The following is a 19,892-nucleotide window of genomic DNA, read 5'->3' as shown; positions in this document are numbered from 1 at the left end:
AATTCATCATATCTATTCTGACTTTTTAAATAGAAGTCATTATGTCTAAGTATGTTGGCCAAGGTTATATTATAAAAAATATGAATATATTTTTATAAAAATATTAGTAAATAACTAAAGATTTTAAAAATATTTATATTTTTTTATTTGGCCAAATTTCTTTTTTTTTTTTAATTTAATTCACTAACTAGGATTATTAAGAAACATAAAATAACTTCCTGGGCTACTACTTTTATATTTAATGGGTACTCCATTGCTTAGGTTTTTAATAATTTATTATGTTTCTTATTTATTGAAAACTAGAATCTCATTAAATAAATAGTTATATTCCATCAATATCAACAATCAAAAAAATTGTTGATTTAAAATCTATGCTAATACATTAAGTTTTGAGTTGGATGTAAATATTCTTCTAGTATTCAATGGGCTATTTAATGAGGAAGCCTGAGGCTTTAAAACATCACACACTGAGCCATAGAAATAGAGTACTAAACATGAAATTCAATCAATTTGGATTATAAAAATTAATACAACTTCAAATCCATAGAAGCTGTTTAATTACACTAATTTTATCAGGTTAACTTTCGAAAACTTTTATTAAAGACGGATGAAAGAAATTAAAATGAAATATACTTTATCATTGGGTTTACTGAAAAGAACAAACACCAAAGTGAACTTCATTCATTGGGTTATAATTATATTAGTGCTGCAACCTGTTTCCCATAATTTTTACTTAAACAAATCGGATAAATAAATATATAATATGTATAGTATTCTTCCCAGAGATTAAAACTGTCCTAGGGGTAGGCCTTCCACTTATAAGAAAAACGATTTATACTTATACCTAAGGAAGAAAGAACTATAAATATTGTTCAAAATATGAAGTAGATGGTCGGGATTGCAGTCAAAAAGGAACAACTATAATTATTCACCAAATAGTTGTTAACTAATTTTTGTTCCTTTTTGGCTGCACACCTGACTACCTCCTTCATATTTTCAAAAATACGATCAATAATTTATATATATTATAAATATTTTTTGTATAGTCGTGCTGTAAATTTTATTTAAATAGCTTAAAACATACAATATTCATAAAAAAAAGTTAGTTATAAAGCATTTAAATTTAATGCGAATCACATTTTAGGGTAGCTAATAGAGGAATATTCATCATTTCATTGGGAAGTTTATTGCCCATTGTTACTCATTTTATTCAATAATATTATTTACCAATTTTCATATTTTTTAATTATTGTTGAAAGTTTCTGTAGTAGTAGTGCTTATATTCATTTTGAGTGTAATGTAGTAAGTATAATTATTTTGAGTTTGAGTATAAATTATAAATTATGCATATTTGCTGTAGGTTTGTTAAATTTTAGAAGTATTTTAGCTTTTTAATGAACGAATGATTTAGTTATATTTCTTTTAGCACATTTGTAGTTTTCAACTGTATAGCAATTTTTTAATAATGCATGGACAGAAATGGTTTTGCTGATTATTGTGATGACTATATGATAAGTAGTTCTTATAAATCTTAGAGCATTTGTTCTTATAATGTAATTTTTTTTTTTTTTTTTTTTTTTTGCATGAAACTAACTGCATGAATTTTTCCTTTAGAAGAAATCCGGAGAGCTGGACTGGCAGATGGCTTCCAGAAAGTTCAACTACCGAACTGCCTTCCACTACTGGCATACCTGAGAGATCAACTTCTTCTGTTCCCTTTACACTATCTTCCAATTCTTCTAAGTCTAAGGATCTTTCTTTTTCATCTGTAAACCCAGAAAATATAACTTCTTCAACAATGTCTCCACAAAATTCTCTTCTTTCTACTTTTAGGAATTTACTGTCTTCCCTGGTTTTTGATACAACTACTGAGGCATGGACTGGCCGATGGTTTCCTGAAAGTACAACTCCTATGCCTCCTGTTACTAAACAGCCAAAACCTGTAGACTATGATCAAGAATCTGAACCTAGATTAAAGCACTCTTTGTCCATAAAACTAAGGAATGGTTCTTTAATGTCTAGGCCAGAAGAGAGTTGGACTGGTAGGTGGTTACCTGAGCGGATAACTTCACGACCTGATGCTCTTCATCAGCCAGTATCTCAAGCAGCTCAGCCTAATTCAATGTGGCAGATGATAAATTCCACATGTGATGATGGAAAGGTAATTGAAATTTATCTATGTGTTAATTTTTTCTTTCATCTTTTTTTTTTTTATTTATTTTATTTTTACTGTTGATATTTTTTTTCTATTTGACACCTTTTTCTGGCATGTTATTTATCAGCTAAGGCTAATTTATGTAACATGGGCTATGTTCAAGGGTGTTTAACAGCGCATCTCAAGGTATCTTACCTCTGAAATAAACATTGTATTTATTATGAACAACTTCATTATGGTTGGTTTATTTTTTTAGTAGGATTCATTTTAATTATTAAATATCAAGCAAAATGGTTTAGAAAGAAATCCTTAGGACTACATTAATCCCACTTTATTTAAAATAAAACATATATTATAATAAAAAATATGAATGAAAAAAAACTATGTTTTTATAATTTTAATAGTGATACGTATTTTTAAAAATAGATCTTGTATGTAGTATTGATTAATAACTTTTAACAGCTCGGAAAAATACAAATAATTTAAATTCTACATGAGTAGTATATCTGAAAACACATAATTTTAATAATGTGAATGGGGTCAAGAGTAAAAAGTTTAAAAAATGCCAATGAAAAGGGCCATAACATTGTGAAAACATGGAGAATATATATATGTTTAGAATAGAACTGTTGTAAAACAAATAATTTTTTTTTTATATAGTTTTATTATAAATAATGTGATAATCCTAAGGATTTTCTCTCAATATTATATAAATAAACATATTAGTTTATAATACAAGCAGATAAAATTTGAGTAACATTCCACCTTGTTTTGTTACTCAGTATGCTATTGCTTGTACAATACCTCAAGTGTCCCTCAAGTAGCTGTGTCTTAACCGCTGAGCTGTGGGCGGTCCCGAGTTTATTGTTATCATTTATTGTAAAAATATTTTATTACTTCAAAATTAGAAGATCTATGATATTACGTTTTATCTATAATATGATGAAAACACAAAATTATAAAGTAATGGTTGTGTCTTTTGGTAATTTAATTGCCTAATTGTTCATTGAGAAGTTTTTTCTTTTAAGAACGGAGAAATAACATAATGAAAAGATCATTTTTCAATTATTTTAGTTTTTAATTATTTAACTATTAATTTAATAACTTGCATTAATATATCGCTGCTTTGCTTAAATTGTTGTGCATCTGTTAACAAACTTTTGATTTATTTTTTAATTGGACATATTTTAAAGATAGATCGTGGATTGGGATTACTTTTTCTATTAGGGTCCAACGCATAGTCTGTACTGTCCCAAAACTAGTAGGAATGTCACAAAGTAACCGAAGCCAACAGTGCAATCTTTAGAATATGTCAAATACAAATAAAAAGTTTTTGGCCAGTTTAAGCAGAGCAGTTGTTTAGTATTAATTTGTATATGCATTGGTTTATAATATACTACTGGATTTATTCAGCATAAAAATTAAAAATATAAAAGCAAAAATGGGATACAAATATTTAATATGTATAATTGTATATTATATAATATTTTAATATAGATAATAAATATATATCTAGTTAACATTTTTGGCAATATTACCTTCTCTTAAAATCTAGTCTCATTCTGAATTTTTAAAATTATATTTTTGTTGCAGACCAACCTTACTGTGGATTGGGATGGAGATCCAGTGAATTACACATGCTACAACCCACACAATTACTTTAAGCCTAACTATGATCTGCCCAACCTCATTATAAAAAGTGCTATACCTAAAGCTTACAAAGTGAGATATAGTTATTAAATTTGATTTATTAATGGTTTATTGTCATTTATGAAAAGCTTAGCACTTTATAAATCTCAATTTTACTTATATACTTCATAGACGGGTACCATCTGTAAAAGAGGTCCTTCGAGAAACAGGTATCATATATGAAATAGGTCCGTAGAGTAACAAGTACCATTTGTGAAAAATATCTTTCGAGGAACAGGTAACATCTGTGATAGAGGTCCAAGAAATGTCCAAGAAACAAGAACCACATGTGAAAGTGCTCCTTAGAGGAACAGGTACCATCTCTGAAAATCATCGTTCGAGGAACAGGACCATCAACAAAACAAGTCGTTCAGAGAACAAGTTTCACATGTGAAAGAATTCCTTCGGGGAACAGGTACCATCTCTCGAAGAGGTCCTACGAGGAACAGGTGCTAACTGTGATAGAGGTCGTAGGTGGAACAAGTACCATTTTGAGAATCAGTTATCTAATCAGATCAAAAGGATCTCTTTAATCTGAATGAGATCCTTTGAATAAAAAGTACCATCTGTGAAATACATTATTGTATTTTTTATTGTTGACAAATCAAAATTATTTATATTTACTAATTTTTCTTTTTCGTTTCTTAGGCCATGCATGCTTGTATGAACACAAAACTGGAATATCCTACAGACCTTCCTACATTGTAAGTTTTTTTTTTCATTATATTATACAATTAATATAATTTAATTCTATTAGATAAGTTATTTTTCAGTGGAACACATCGTCCAGCTTGGCCTCGATATGGGGAATATAAGTTTCTTCCTAAGCAGAGATGGCTACATAGTCTTGAAGTATGTTCATTTTTATTCAGTATTTTATTTTTTTTTAATATGCATGTTATATTTGTATACTTAATGAAATACAAATGTATGTACTCCACACATCCTACTTGAGTGTACAGTTGCTCTGCTGGACTCTTGAAGCAAATTGAACCGAACTACACTCTCCTACTTTCTGCTCTAACACTGCCTCTAGCCCGTAGTTTGAAGCATCAGCCGAAATTTGAAGTAGACAACTGGGATCAAAAATCAAGAATCAATCCTGTTGCTGTGCTTATCCTAGTCTTAATGCCTGTAAAACATTTGTCATGAACTTCTGACCAAACCCATCTATCATTAAGAAGACTTTTCTTAATGGTTCAGAAACTGTAGATAGGTCATGGATAAACTTTATCAAGTAATTCGCTATACCTAAGATACAACGCAATTCATTGTGGTTTTTAGGCAGAGGCAACAGTAATTGTCCTAACCAGAGTTGGGCAAAAATTATTCGATTGACAAGAGACGAATACTTTTTTATTCGATTGACAAGAGACGAATACTTTTTTATTCGATTGACGAGAGACGAATACTTTTTTATTCGATTGACGAGAGACGAATAAATTTTTATTCGAATAAAAATACGACTAAACAATCCGAATACTTTTTTATTCGAATATTTAAAATACTATTTCAATCAAATAAAAAAATAGTCGAATGAAAAATTAGTCAAATAAATACTATTCAAATAAAAATTTGATTGTTTTTTTTAAATTCACTTATTTTTTTACCACCTTCAATTTCTAATATATGTGGGTCCTATTTCACATATTCAGACCAGTACAAAATGAAAATGCTATCGATTTTAAGATTTAAAATTATATTTATGTTATTATAATTATATATAAAATTATATTATTTTAATTTTTTTTATTTCTAACACATAGAGTTCAATTTTTAGGTTTTCGGATATGCAGAATATGAAAATGCTATCGATTTTAACTTCGCGTATTGATTTATTTTAACTTTCTTGATTTCTAACATGTTACAGTCCCTTTATACGTTCTGAGGAATGCAGAATATGAAAAAGATATCGATTTTAAGATCGCATATCGATTTATTTTTACTTTTCTGATTTCTAACATGTTAGGGTACCTTCATACGTTTTGAAGAATGTAGAATATGAAAATGATATCGATTTTGTGATCGCTTATCGATTTATATGAACTTTTCTGACTTCTAACATGTTAGGGTCTCTTTATATGTTTCAAAATATGCCAAAAATGGAAATGCTATTGATTTTATGATTGTGTATCAATTTAATTATCGTGCATCAATTTATTTTAACTTTCTTGATCCCGGACATGTTGGGTCCCTTTATATGTTTTGAGATATGTAGAATATAAAAGTACTATCGATTTTAGTATCGCGTATCGACTTATTTTAACTAAGAAATCTGCATATCTCAAAACATAAAGAGGCCCTAACATGTTAGAAATCAGTAAAGTTAAAATAAATCGATAGTATTTTCATATTCTACATATCTCAAAACATAAAGGGACCCTAACATATTAGAAATCAAGAAAGTTAAAATTAATCAATACATGATCTTAAAATCAATAGCATTTTCATATTCTGTATATCTCAAAACATATAAAGGGACCCTAAATGTGTTAGAAATCAGAAAAGTAAAAATAAATCTATAGTATTTTCATATTCTACATATCCCAAAACATAAAAAGGGACCCTTATATGTTATAAATCAGAAAAGTTAAAATTAATCTATATGCGATCATAAAATATATTTGTGTATAGCTGTAAGACAAAAAATGTCGTCTTATACAAATACAAACGTATTCGGATGGTTGACCATTTAATTTTTTCGAATAAGAGATTATTTTTCTTTAAAATGGATGAATATAAAAGTATTCAAATGGTTATTCGAATCTTTTTGCTCGAATAATTGATTATTCGTGTAAAATAATGACAAATAAAAAAGTAATCAGATGGTTAATCATATGTTTTGTACGAATAATTGATTATTCGAGTAGAAAATTCACGAATAAAAAAGTATTCGCCTCTTGTCATTCAAATAATATTTGCCCAACTCTGGTCTTAACTTTGTTTGGATCCCGCAAAACTTTATTATATGTGACTAATTCTCTTGAACTCACACTTGTCAACACTAAGTGTCACACTGATATTTTAAAGTTGGTGTAGTAATTGTTTTAAGATCGTATTGTGTTTTTTTGTCTCCATACAGACCAAAAAATCATCTGATTAATTAGAGACCTCTAAACCTCTAATAACACTCAATGTTCTGGGCCTGAAGTTATGGTGAAGAGGATGCGATTAAAATAAAATCTTCCTAAGGGGTTTATGAAAGTAGTAAACTTTGCAGTCGAAGGTTCTAGAGACACTTGCCAGAAATGACTATTGGCATCAAGTCGACTGAAATATTTCAGTCAGTATAAAGTAAAGATCACCCAATTATTCTGGAGCTCAGGAGATTTTCCTTTCTTTCTGGTAGGGTTGTAGAACCAGACCTTTTCACCCTTCTCGAATGTTCTTCCTGCCACATTCAGGTCTTCATTAGGTCGCTTTCCATGCGGATCTTATCTCGTACCTGGCATTGGATGGTTTTAAGCCTATATCATAGCTCTTTGCCATAGTCATTGATATCTGACTGTTCCTCTGGGTTTCCAAAGAGTAGATTGCTAGGTAGATGAATTTCTCTTCCGAACAGAACACTTGCTGGGATCCGGCCAGTCGTTTCATGGACGGCAGATCGGTAAGCCATCAGGATCAATGGTAATTGTTCACCCCAGGCATTCTGGTGTTCATTCACAAATATCCTTAGATGACTCACCAATGTTCTATTAAACCTCTCGACCATACCATCAGACTAAGGGTGTAGTGGCGTCATCCTCGTCTTTCTAATCTCCAGTCAGTCACAGACCTTCTTGAAGCCTTGAGATTCAAAGTTGCGTCTCTGGTCAGAATGTAATTCTAAGGTAATTCTAAACTGACTGAACACGTTCTCTATGAGAGCTTCGGCAACTGTTGATGCTTCCTGATTTGGTAGAACATAGCCTTCTGTCTGCTTGCTAAAGTAGTCTCCAGCGATATACTGCTTCATGGGTCCCTGAGCCCTAGTCCCAGGTTCTTTGCTGATTGCACACTTTACACATCTCCGACACGAATTGGCTACATCATGATGATAGCCCCCCACTAGAACCTCCACCACAGCTTCTCTAACATCTTCCCTACTCCAAAATGACATCTTGAAGTGCCTCTGTGAATCTCGTTGAGTACCTTCAGCCTCCTCGATGCTGGTAGGATTATCTGCATTCTCTTCTCTCAAGTTCGCATAAACAACCCTTTTTCTACGACCAAAGAATCCCACCAAGCCAAATAACACTTTAAAGCCTGGCTTTTCTCCAAAATTTCTTTCCACTCTGGGTGGCATACTCCTTCCTTGAATCTAAGAATCGGTCCAATATTTTCGTCCTTGAGCTAGTCTTCCTTAATATCCAAAGATGCCTATTTGTCCACTGGCTGGATGACAGTCTTCATGCATTGTACTAACTCTTTCCCTTCGGCTCTACTGCAGTGTTTATAATCCATTCTACAGGATCTTCTTGAAAGAGTATCAGCATTGATGTGCAATTGACCTTTCTGATGTTTGATACTGAATTGGTACTCCTGTAGTATTTTGATCCATTGGGCCACCCTGTTTTTAAAATTCAACAGCCATGTCAACGAAATATGATCTGTTCGAAGAAGGCAAGTTTGCCCAAACAGGTACTTGAGAAAGTGCTTTAGAGTCTTAACGATTGCCAAGTGCTCTCTCCTTGTTTACACAGTAGTTCTTTTCCGATTTACAAAGTGCCTTTGAGAAGTATTCGATCATTTTTTCCTCTCCCTCTTGGATCAGCGACAATATCCCTTCTATTCCAACATTGCATCGGTGTCCACAACTAACTAGAAGCTCTGTTCTAAAATGGGAGCAGTACACAATCCTTCTGTAAGTCTGTCAAAGGCTTCTTGACACTTGTCACTCCACTCAAAATATTGTTCCTCTTATAATACATACAGAGCCCTATGAAGCTTCTGACATCATGTTTGTCTTTTGGGATAAGCCACGTCCTCACGGCTTTGGTTTTCTCAGGATCTGCCAGATTTCCTTCTGAGATAATGATGTGTCCAGGGTACTGAACTTTCTTTTTAAACAGGTGGCATTTCTTTAGGCTGAGCTTAAGATTAGTATTGGACAACTTCTGGAATATTTCATCCAGATATTTTACTTGTTCAGCGAATGTCTTACTGAAGATTGTGATGTCATCTAGTCAAATCAGGCATGTTTTCCAATGTAGTACCTTTAAAATGGTTTCCATTAAAGACTCGAACATAGCAGGCGCATTGCAGAGTCCAAGTGGCATGAGGTTGAATTGCCACAAACTTGTTCTTGTCGACAAAACTGTCTTCTTACAGTCTTCTCGGTGAATATCCACTTGCCAATACTTATTTTTCAAATCCACTGTGGAAAAACACTTTGATCCGATAAAAGAGACCAAAGTATCGTCTATTTGGGGCAATGGATAGCTGTCCTTCTTCGTGATCTCATTGAACTTCCTGTAGTCGATGCAGAATCTGGTGGAGCCATCCTTTTTCTTGACCAAATCAGCTGGAGACGCCCAGGAGCTACTGGAAGCTTCAATTACTCCCTGAGTTTCTATTTCTTCAACATCCTGTCAACCTGTTGTTTTGCTAGAGGAACCCTCCTAGGTGGCTGCCTAATTGGCTGATGGTCACCAGTATTAATTTTTTGCTGTACCACATTCGCCTGTCCCACATCATTGTCTGAGCATGAAAAGAACAGCTGGAATTTATTTAGCAACACCTTTGCTTGTTTTGTCTGTTCCTTTGATAAGGGTTCCACTGTTCCATTAACAAATTTTTCCCAGCTCTTCAGCCGTTGAGCATTTAATTGATCGTGGTTGTTGTCCAGCCTTGTTATCATCTGAACTTCGTACTCTCCAACCACAGTCCCCTTCTTTCAGTCTAGCCAGTGTTTTCTTTGTCGAAGCCAAGAAATGTGTTATTCTCAAAAGCTGTCTCTACTCCTATCACACAGCTCTTTACCTCACTTTCTAACTCAATAGAAATTGTGGTTTCGCTCTCTGCCAGAAGTAATAGATCTTCTGCCAATACTGCTCTTCTTATAACACCTACATCCTCTCTACTCCATTTCATAACTAACTCCTCATTTCCAATTGACATAGTCCGTTGGTTGAAGTCCAGTACAACTTTGTGGGCATCCATAAAAACCATTCCTAGAATCACAGGATCCACAATATCTGCCACAAATATTTTCTGAATGACTTTGGAGGAAGGACTGGAATTGGACTTTGCTTCCGACTTCAATATCTAATACTACTTCTCCGGAAACATTGATAACCTCAACATTAGTTGTGGAGAGTAAGTACTATTTGGCATTTCCACTCTTGAATTCGGTGCAAGGTCAGCTCCAATAATCGGATGGCTGGCTCCAGTATCAACAACCATTTGGCTGGATATTCCTGAAATTTTATCTTCAATAATCAGGCTGTTTACTCCATATTGAAGTTGAAATCTTCAGCTTGATCTTCAGGGCGAAACATGATGGAGCCAGATTCTGCCCCTGGAAATTTGCTACTGTAAGTTTCCCTGGTTCTTGGGTATCAGATCCACCTGCCATGGCGTAACCTTACAGTCCTTGAAATGGCCATGTTCATCACAATTGCAGCACCTTTGTGGCCTCCTGAGTGATTGGACATCTTGCCAGCTCTTCATGGTCTCAAGCTTCTTTATTAATCTATCAAGCTTATCCTCTAAGCTGTTGGTGTTCTTTCCGTTCCAATGTTCCTGCTTCTGCCAAACTTGAGTCTGCTGCAGTTGTGGTTGACCCTTTTGCCATCTTTTCTTAACCGCTTTGAACTCAAGAGCTCTTGCTAAGGTTTCACTAATGGTTTTCAGTCTCGATAGTTTCAGGCTTTGTTGAAGGTCAAGATCACGGACTCCTTCAGTAAAAACATCAACAGCCATGTCTTCCAGGATGTCCTCTGGAACTGTAGCATACTCAGTCTTACCAGTCCTGAAATCTCGGCACTAAACTGTTGCAGCGATTCCCCAGGATCTTGTTTCCTCATCCTAAACTGCATCCTGTACAGCTGCTCCTGGTGAAGGTCACCAAATCTTCTCTCGAGTTGATCGCACAAAAAGTTAAAGTTGTTTTGGCGTTCCTTAGGGAGGCCCTGCAAAACATCTAGAGCTTCTCCCCGCAATGAAACAATTAGGAAATTTGCCTTTTCCTGGTCACTCCAACTATTTGCTGAGAATGCTGCTGTAAACTGCCGCCGATATGTTGCCCAAGATGATTTCCCGTCGTATGTTGGAGGCTTGATTCTAGCTGGGATTCTTGAGGAGTCTATTTCCATTTTATGAGCATCCTTCCCTGGAGTTGAGGTCCGTGGTGGATTCTTTGATTTTAAGAACCTTAATTTCTTGTATCAGGGAGTCCACTTCACCTTTAAGCCTTTTAATATAATATTCTATTTCATCCCTATTTTCTTTGAGGTGCTTGTCTACAGTTTTTATCTGGTTTACTTATTTTGATTCCAGATTATCAAGATGTTTTTTCCATATTACTGACCTGCATTTTTGTATTTTCCATATCTTTTTCCAGATTTTGAAATTTAGTTGTGAGAGTTTTCTTAACTTCATACTGGCCAGAATTTATTCCGTCTATTGTGGATTATATTTCCTTAATTAATGGCAACAGGTTTTCCTTTTTGTTGAACAATGTTGAAATTGGTATAAACCTCCACTTTCTAATAACTAACACATGTATTTTTGTTTTTCTAATCACTAACACTTCACTTAATATCTGCTATAAATTACAAAAAAAAATTGTTTATTGTTTTTGTTTTGTTTTTCTCTTACCCATTTCAAATCCCACGACTGACACCAATTGTTGAATTATACCTGGACCAAGAAACAAACTGCAAAGAACAGAAACAAAAACAATTTTATTTCATTGCAAAAGTAACCAAAATATTCACAAATCTTTTTTTTTAACTCATAAAAAAAAACATTGTTCCCAAACTGACTGATCAAATCAATCAGTTATCTATCGTTTCTTTCCCTAACAAGATTCCTCGTTACAATACATTATGTTCTTATTCTTATATATATGTATATAATTTATGGAATTTATTATGGACAATGAAAATTGGTTAGCTTGCTTTTTGGATAAACAAAACAAATGAACAATATTAAATAAAACATATTAAAAACCCTTTATACATCAAAATATACTATTTACTAAAAAAGAGCCTATTACAATGTATATAACAAATGTATATGTATTATGTAAACATTATGTATTATCAATATAACATTCAGGCACTGTTACTCAACACATGTTCAAACCTATATATGTCAGTCACATTTTTCCAAAAAGGTTAACTCCTACAGCACATCCTCCCCTTTTTGCACTAAGCTTGTCGTGACAGTAGAAACTTGGCTTCTAGACAAGTCACTCCCTGTGAGTTCGGTGATCCACCTGCTTTGTTACCAATGCTTCTTCAGGAATAACGCTCTGCATCGGAGCAGTCTTTTTTCTTATGTCTGCTATATTGGCTATCTTATTCGATCAGTGTTCACCCGCAGACAGCCTAACTTTTTCAAACTGCATCATGGTGCGGGGACCAGGAATGCTCTGTTCTATCGATATCTTTTACCATGGACTGCAACTACATAATCCCTATCCATCACACCAGATGAAATTATCACTACATACCTTTTAATATTTCTAACAAACACCCACACTTAATTGATGTAGAGAGCGGGCTCTATGAAGGCATACTTCAATAAGCAGCATAGAGCCTATCCTATTATATATAATGTCATAATGTTCTCTATTATCCCTATTATCTGTATATGGTATTATCCCTATGGTGATTGCTGCCCATGGTAAAAGATATCGTAAAAAAGAACGTTCCTGGTCCCCATACCCATAATGGAGTTTGAAGAAGTTAGGCTGGGTGAACGACGATTAATGACGAAATTTAATCTGATACGGAACAAGTCAGTGAGTGAATGGTATCTGTCCTTTTTTATGTTAGGATAAAAATAAAAATAGATCTCCATGGAAACCTGTACAACAAACAAATAAACATGGATCCTATGTTCAAATTTTTGTTGATATTGATCCAATTTAGATGATCTTTTTTTCTTACCATCCTTGTATCTTATTTGTGTGATTTCATATGCTTTATTTAGTTTATTATAAGGTTTTCCTTCCTAATTTTATTTATAGTTGATATAAAGACGTTAAGTCTAGTTATTTCTAGGCTTGATGAGACCCTATAATGGGTCGAAATATTGATTGACATATTTTAAACATTACAACTTATATTACATGGAAAATATTTTTAGCATGGTGCAGTTGTAATGCTGTACCACCCTTGTGCACACCCTGCGTTTGTGAATGAATTAAAAGATATGGTAACCTCTTGCCTCTACCGCCACATAATCTCACCATATACATTGTTACCTCCAGATAGGGTAAGGAATTCTTCTTTAGTATATATTCATTATTATTTAATTATTTTTATTACTTAAATACTGTAATTGAAGCCATGAGTGGATGTAGATTCTATGTTACTGGTATATGAATCCAAGACAAATTTAAGAATTTTTTATTCCTAGGTTATATTGGAAAACTCATTTTTTATTTATAATTTCTAAAAACCATCACTATTTGAGGTTTAAAAAATCAAATAAGGTGCTATTTAGATGCTATTTTCCTACCATGTCGCATAGCACCTTCATCTACCCACCTCTTCAATTAAAACAGCACTTTGGTGCAATATTCCAAGAACAGATGCAGGAGAAGAAGCACATGCCATTTTAATTCATTTTGAATAAATATTTAGAAATAAAAATTATAAAGATATCTGACTTATCTATTCTTTAGAATAGTGGTTTTCATTTAGTTCTCTCGTCTTGCAGCACACTGAAACTATTTTACAGAATTTATAGCACTCCTATTATTCTATTATAACAATAACAAACTATAATTTAGTTTTATGATTGCTTGAGCTACTGAAGTAATATTACCATGTGTTTTTCATCTCTCTGTTTTCTTGTAAACATATATTTATTAGTATATACACAGGATGTTTGGGCCACAGCCTGGTTGTTCTATGGATAATTACTTTGGGTTTTAAATCTTGTATTAATAGAGGTGTGAAAAGAGATAAATGATAAATAGAAATAAAGGATTTACTGTAACAAGGTAAGATAGGCACTATTGTATTTATCAATAGCTAATTTTGCACTTGTAGCCGTCAAATTTTCAGTTTGTTTTCAAATGTTCAGTTACAGCTTGTAACTGTCAAAGTTTCATAACACTTTGTCAAAGTTTCATAACACTTTGTCAAAGTTTCATAGCTTGTAACTGTCAAAGTTTCATAACACAAGTTTCATAACACGATAGACAGAAAACTGTTATCGTGAAAAGAAGTTAATAAAAACTGATACACTTGATAAGAAGACAAACTGGCACAAACTAGGTAAGTTCACCATGACACTATTATCTCTAATCCAAAGAGGTTACACTGGGATAGATAGGAATTACCTCTGCCAGCAACAACTTATTAAAGATTCTTACACTACTGAAATACAATGAGTTTGGAATTTATTGAATTGAGGTAATGGAACAAAAGGTGGCCTGAAGACAGGGTGTAACAGGATAAAGTCAACAAACTTAGGTGGTAATTCTATACCTTGAGGACTACAAAAAAAAGTCCTCTTGACCCATGTTCAATTCTCAACTATGAGGGCACTCTTTTTTTTTTTTTTTTTTTTTTTTTTTTCAGAATAACACGACTTTTTTCCACAAAAATAGTCACATTTCCTAAACTATTGGTTCTAAAGCTAAACTGAAAGAACCATTGGGAAACTTATTAAATTTACTTAAAGAATGCATGCTACAAAAAATCTAAATTCATTTTTAATATGGTTACAATGATTGATATTTTAAAAAAAAAATGTAGGATTGTTAAATTTTGAAAATTTTATTTGTATCTTACCAAAACAAATTTTCTAGTCTGAGCTTTGGAAATTTCACTTCTCCTTTTAGTAAGCTTTCCAACAGTACACTCACTTTTGTGATTTTCTTTCAATTTGTAATGTAGTTTAAAGTGAAAAATAAAAAAAAGAATTTGTAGAAGGTAAGAGGAGCGAGTTTACTTACTGGCTACTTCCTGCTGATAAGGCCTCTGTTTCTGCTGCACTTCCTTACACTACTTTCCTGTTTGCTAGTATGAGAGATTTGAATGAAAAACCGTTACTGACTTGGTGCTGTAATTCCTGGGAAGGATAGTCCACACTCTGATCTTTTCAAACTTCTTGATTTTATTTGCGATTCAGTTTGCTATAGAAAGGCTCAGTTTTAGTTAATTATGCTTGTGTTTTCAAATGCAGAAATGTATTTTGTATATGGATTCTTCATCATGCTAGAGCAGCACAGAGAGAATTTAAAAAACCAGCGATAATTCCTTATTAGAGGTTCCAGGTCATGTAATGTTTAACTACATTCATCAACATCTAAGGGTGTGCTGATAGGCATTTTGCATATAGATTCTGCAACACTAATGCTAGAACACTACACCTAACAGTCATTTTCGAAGAATTTACCGTCTTGACCACTCTTCTTATACTGATTCTGGGTTCGTGATAGAATCGCTCTATCACCTCCTCTGCTTTTTCATGCTCACCTGCTCAGGTGTCTCAATGGAATGATCCTTTATCCCTTAGACGTGTATATAAATATTTTATTATTTCCTGACATGAGATATATTTATTTTCACTCATATAAGACAACTTATGCATTATAAATGTTATATATACATTTGTTAATTTTTGCTGACTATTAGATATGTTGTAATTCCCAACTTTATCTTCTCAATCTAATGTCATTACCTAGAAAAAAAAAATGTATCACTTATTGAGATCTGTTGGTTATCATCAATACATGAAGGTTTGTAATTAGAAAATTGTATTGAAATTCAAGGTAAAGATTATGAAAATTGCCTATAATCTGAGAATCACTATAATTTACTGAATTCTCTTATGAGATGCTTGTCATAGAGATCATAAAGTAAAATCTGTAATAGCAATCCAAATTCTATATCTATTGTAAGTTATAGAAGCTCATATTGTAGAGCAGTGGTTCCCATTCGGGATTCTGTTGAACAGCAGGGTCACGTGAGCCTCCTCTAGGGGTTCCACGAAATAATTTAGAAATGGACCACGTTGGTCCTTACCATCTCAGATTTTCTTCAATTTTGAACAGATTTTATGTTGATATCCAAGCTTTTCTATGCTTTTGCTGAAAATACAGCATTTGACCATTCTATACCAAAAAATAATGTAGGGATTCCACCATCCACCTACTTCTACCAAAAAGATTCTGCCATTTGCTATCTAGTACCATAAGGGTTCCACCTAAAAAAGGTTGGGAACCACTGTTCTAGATTATTGACAAAATCTTATGTAAAAGTTATTTTCATGCTTTCACTAAGTTTGCAATAATTACAAATTTTGACTAATTAATTTGTGAAGCATGCCTTTCTTTTTTTTTTTTTTAGTCTTTTTCTTGAATGGTTTCTTTCTTTTAATTTTTATTTAGCCAATGGCTTTGCTGACATGGGGTTGGGCCATGCTGTTGACCTCGCCAGACAAACGAGGTGTTAGGAACTTCATCAGGGAGCACGCTCTCCGCGGTCCGGAAACCAGTTCTAAGGATGGTCAATTCAGTGAAGGTCTCATCACACCTGCGAAAATGATTACTGATGTCAGTGATACTAATGAGCTTGGACTTTGTCCCCAAACACTCTTCTAGGCTATGTATTTTAGGACAGCATATCAAATTAATTTATTGATAACACAATCAAACATAATCTTTTTTTCAACTTTTTTAAGTTGACATATGGCCTTGAGTAATTTATCTTGTCCGGTTAAGTATTATTTTATTAGTCTCGGAAAGAATTAAAAGATAAAAATGATGGTTGGTTTTCTTAAAGTGAAGCAAAACTAACATTGTTTTATTTTTACGTACTTAAGATGTAATACTGCTTAATTATGACTTTTTATGGGTTATCTTATTACTGTTGAAGCGATTTGTTATTATTTGTACTTAGTGATGCATTTGTTGTTGAAATTATAATGTATTAAAAAAGAATTGGACAGAATTTGAAATAGATTTTCAATGATCATTTTCCCATCTACACATTTTAAAGAATTATTTTTAAATTATAAGGATCTGTTGAAGAGCTCGGGGCAAGAATATGACAAGCCATAATTAAATTTTTCTACAGAGCAGCTTTGAAAAATACTATAATTTTTTAAAAAATGTTTTAGTTAGGTCATATTTCATAATATTATAGGTAAATATGTTGAAATTATAGTATTATAAAAACTATCATAATAAATAGCTTTACATAAAATAAAAGGAGACTTTTACACAAAATTTGAATTGTTTTAAAATTCTGCCTTGTCGCATTTTTGTACCAGTCCATTCAATTGTTTTTTTGAAGAATTAATTTTCTATTCATTGTATAGAGATTGTATAATTATATACTCATATATAATAGTATTTTTTTAATTTAAATATTTTTTACATTTTCAAATAATTATGTATTATGTTCTGTCTTATTTTGTGTATAGTAAAGTTTAATCAAATGTAAAAGTTCATTGCTCCCATTTTTTTTCTTAATTTTAATTCAGTTACCCCATGAACTTAATGTTCTGGGGCATCCAGGGCGACTGATGCCAGAAGGCGGAGTCTATTCCTTTTGTAGGTATGGTATCTGCACAATAGTTAAGAGTTGCTGCTGTACCGGATACTACAAATAGCTTGGCAGGTAGATTAAAAAAAAAGTTGAGAGTTACTCAAAGTGTGCTCACAATTTGTTGATATTAGTTTTTTTAATTACTATTAATTCTCAGTCATTTTTTTGTTATAAACATTAAATATTCTAAAAAATAATGTTTACTGTTTTTATTTTTTTTTTAATAAATAACTTTCTGCATTATGTCAAAAACAATTATTTATTTGTGTCAAACTTTATATTTGAATGTTTTCCTTGAAATAAATTAATTTTTTATTAACTATTCCTAGAAATCATTAATTGAAAAATTGACCAAGTTAATTCAATTTTATATTTACTCCTTACATTTTAGAACAGTAAATATATTTTGGGATCATTAATATTCAAATAGGAATAAGTCTGAACTAGACAGAGAAAGAATGATGAATTTCTCGAGAACAGCTTAGTGGATTTTATTTTAGATATACCAAATTATTGAAAATAACGCGTACTACAAATTCTTCTCTCTTTAGATTTGCAATTAAATGAACAGTTTTATAAATAATTATAGTAATGTGTGAAATCTCTATTTTATTTATTTATTTTTTTTTTTTCGGCCAAGACTCCCATTGGAGTCCTATACTGCCTAACCATGGTTGGGGGTCAAAGTTCTTCATTTTGTGGGACCGCCACTCCATGAAAAAAGTCAACGTCCCAGGCCGGATTCGAACCGGCACCGCCAATAGACATCACATTGGTAAGACTGTGTCTTAACCACTGAGCTATGGGCGGCCCGTGTGAAATCTCTATTTACTTCAACTTAAAGAAGCCTTCAAGGGGTGTGCCCTAATCCCTATCCCTTAGCCTCATTTTTAGTCACCCCCTGACTAAAGTGACCCCCTGTCTAAGAAGGTTAGAAGCTGTTGAACTACTTATGACGAGGGATGGGATTTTTATGAGATAACATCAAACTATGTACATGAATATTAACATAGAAATATTGTATATAAAAAATCAAAAATATCAGATATTCAACTTAATAAAGTCTGAAAATAAACAAAATACCATTTACAATTTTTTAATTTGTTAAAAAATGGTTTTAAAGAGTAGAAAACTATATTTAATTATAATGTTTTAATAATTTGCCATCCTAATCTTTCTCATCAATGAATTTGCATATGACATGCATCTTTTTTAAGCTTTTAAAAGCAAATTGTTCACGTAGATGAGATATTTTTGTTGGAACTTGAATCCTATAAGATGAAAGAAACCACTAGGAACCACAGAACTCACACAAAAGTAAAGTAGCTTAGAATTACATTGAAATTCTCAACTTCCTTAACATTGCATATTTGATTTAGTTTTTTTGGAAAATAATTAAAGACTATCTGTATTTTAACCTATATCTACGAATTTATTTATTTTTTCTAATTTATAAAAAAAATTGTTTGGATTAAGAAAAAAGAATACTATATGAAAAAGGAAATACGGACTAAATTATGTAGCTATTAGAAATGGTGAAATATGGATCAAAATAAGCACTTATTAGAAAAAATATTCACATAAAATGTTAAAACAATGAAATATTTAGTAATATGAAAAATAAAATTAGTTTAGAACTATTAAAAATATCATGAAACGTTATTAAGAAACATAAATGTATAAATAAACTTATAAAAAACCATTCCTATTTATGTTAAGACTGAAAGTTTTAATTATACTCATTTTTAAGATCAGATCAAAAGTGACTTATTGAAGGCCTGGGTATTATTTTAGGCTGGTTAATTTGAATAGTTCATCTGCGTGAACCTGAATGAATGAATGTACAAAGTTAAATGAGAACTTTCTTATATATGGTTATGGTTCTTGGTTCAAAAATTGGAGGAAATTGATACTGTAAGGATTTACACCAATTTTTTACCTAGCTATTAGATAAAGAGATTTCTATTCAAACTAAATTATAATTTTAAAAAACAGTTGTAGGCATATCATGCAAGTCATTCAATACATTATTTTAAAATATTAATTTAACATTTCCTTGAAAAATATAATAGCCTTATATATATATATATATATGTTTATCAAGGATTCCTTTTAATTAGCCATAGTATAGGTATATAGCAGCGTAATGAAAAGACTAAATGATTTTTTAAATATTTTTTTACAGTTTTTCAACATTATAAAAAATATGTATATTTGGAGTGTCCACTCACATGACTTAGGTTAAGGCAAAGTCAAGATAAACATTGTTCCCTGTATCTTTGTAGCAAAGATACTGACCAAATATTTTGTTTGATTTAGCTTATTAT

At 32.1% G+C, this 19,892-nt stretch overlaps 1 protein-coding gene across 2 annotated transcripts in view; it reads left to right on the top strand.

Annotated features, from left to right (window-relative positions):
• LOC106681032 (uncharacterized) overlaps positions 1-17,462 on the top strand; it is a 19,768-nt gene extending 2,306 nt beyond the window's left edge. Inside the window, exons 3-8 of one of the 2 annotated variants that reach the window (XM_014421136.3) lie at positions 1,615-2,161; positions 3,749-3,877; positions 4,493-4,548; positions 4,618-4,696; positions 13,145-13,273; positions 16,404-17,462. In XM_014421136.3, coding sequence (XP_014276622.1) covers positions 1,615-2,161; positions 3,749-3,877; positions 4,493-4,548; positions 4,618-4,696; positions 13,145-13,273; positions 16,404-16,616 — 1,153 coding nt within the window. In that variant the 3' untranslated portion in view covers positions 16,617-17,462. The remainder of the gene's footprint in view (positions 1-1,614; positions 2,162-3,748; positions 3,878-4,492; positions 4,549-4,617; positions 4,697-13,144; positions 13,274-16,403) is intronic. The other variant, XM_014421137.3, reaches the window with a different exon arrangement.
• The last annotated feature ends 2,430 nt before the right edge of the window (positions 17,463-19,892 follow it).

Source organism: Halyomorpha halys, unplaced genomic scaffold (assembly GCF_000696795.3).
Source record: "Halyomorpha halys isolate HHAL.00 unplaced genomic scaffold, Hhal_1.1 Scaffold305.1, whole genome shotgun sequence".
NCBI lineage: Eukaryota > Metazoa > Arthropoda > Insecta > Hemiptera > Pentatomidae > Halyomorpha > Halyomorpha halys.
The sequence above is the reverse complement of the archived record's forward strand: the minus strand, read 5'-3'. Positions and strand labels throughout refer to the sequence as shown.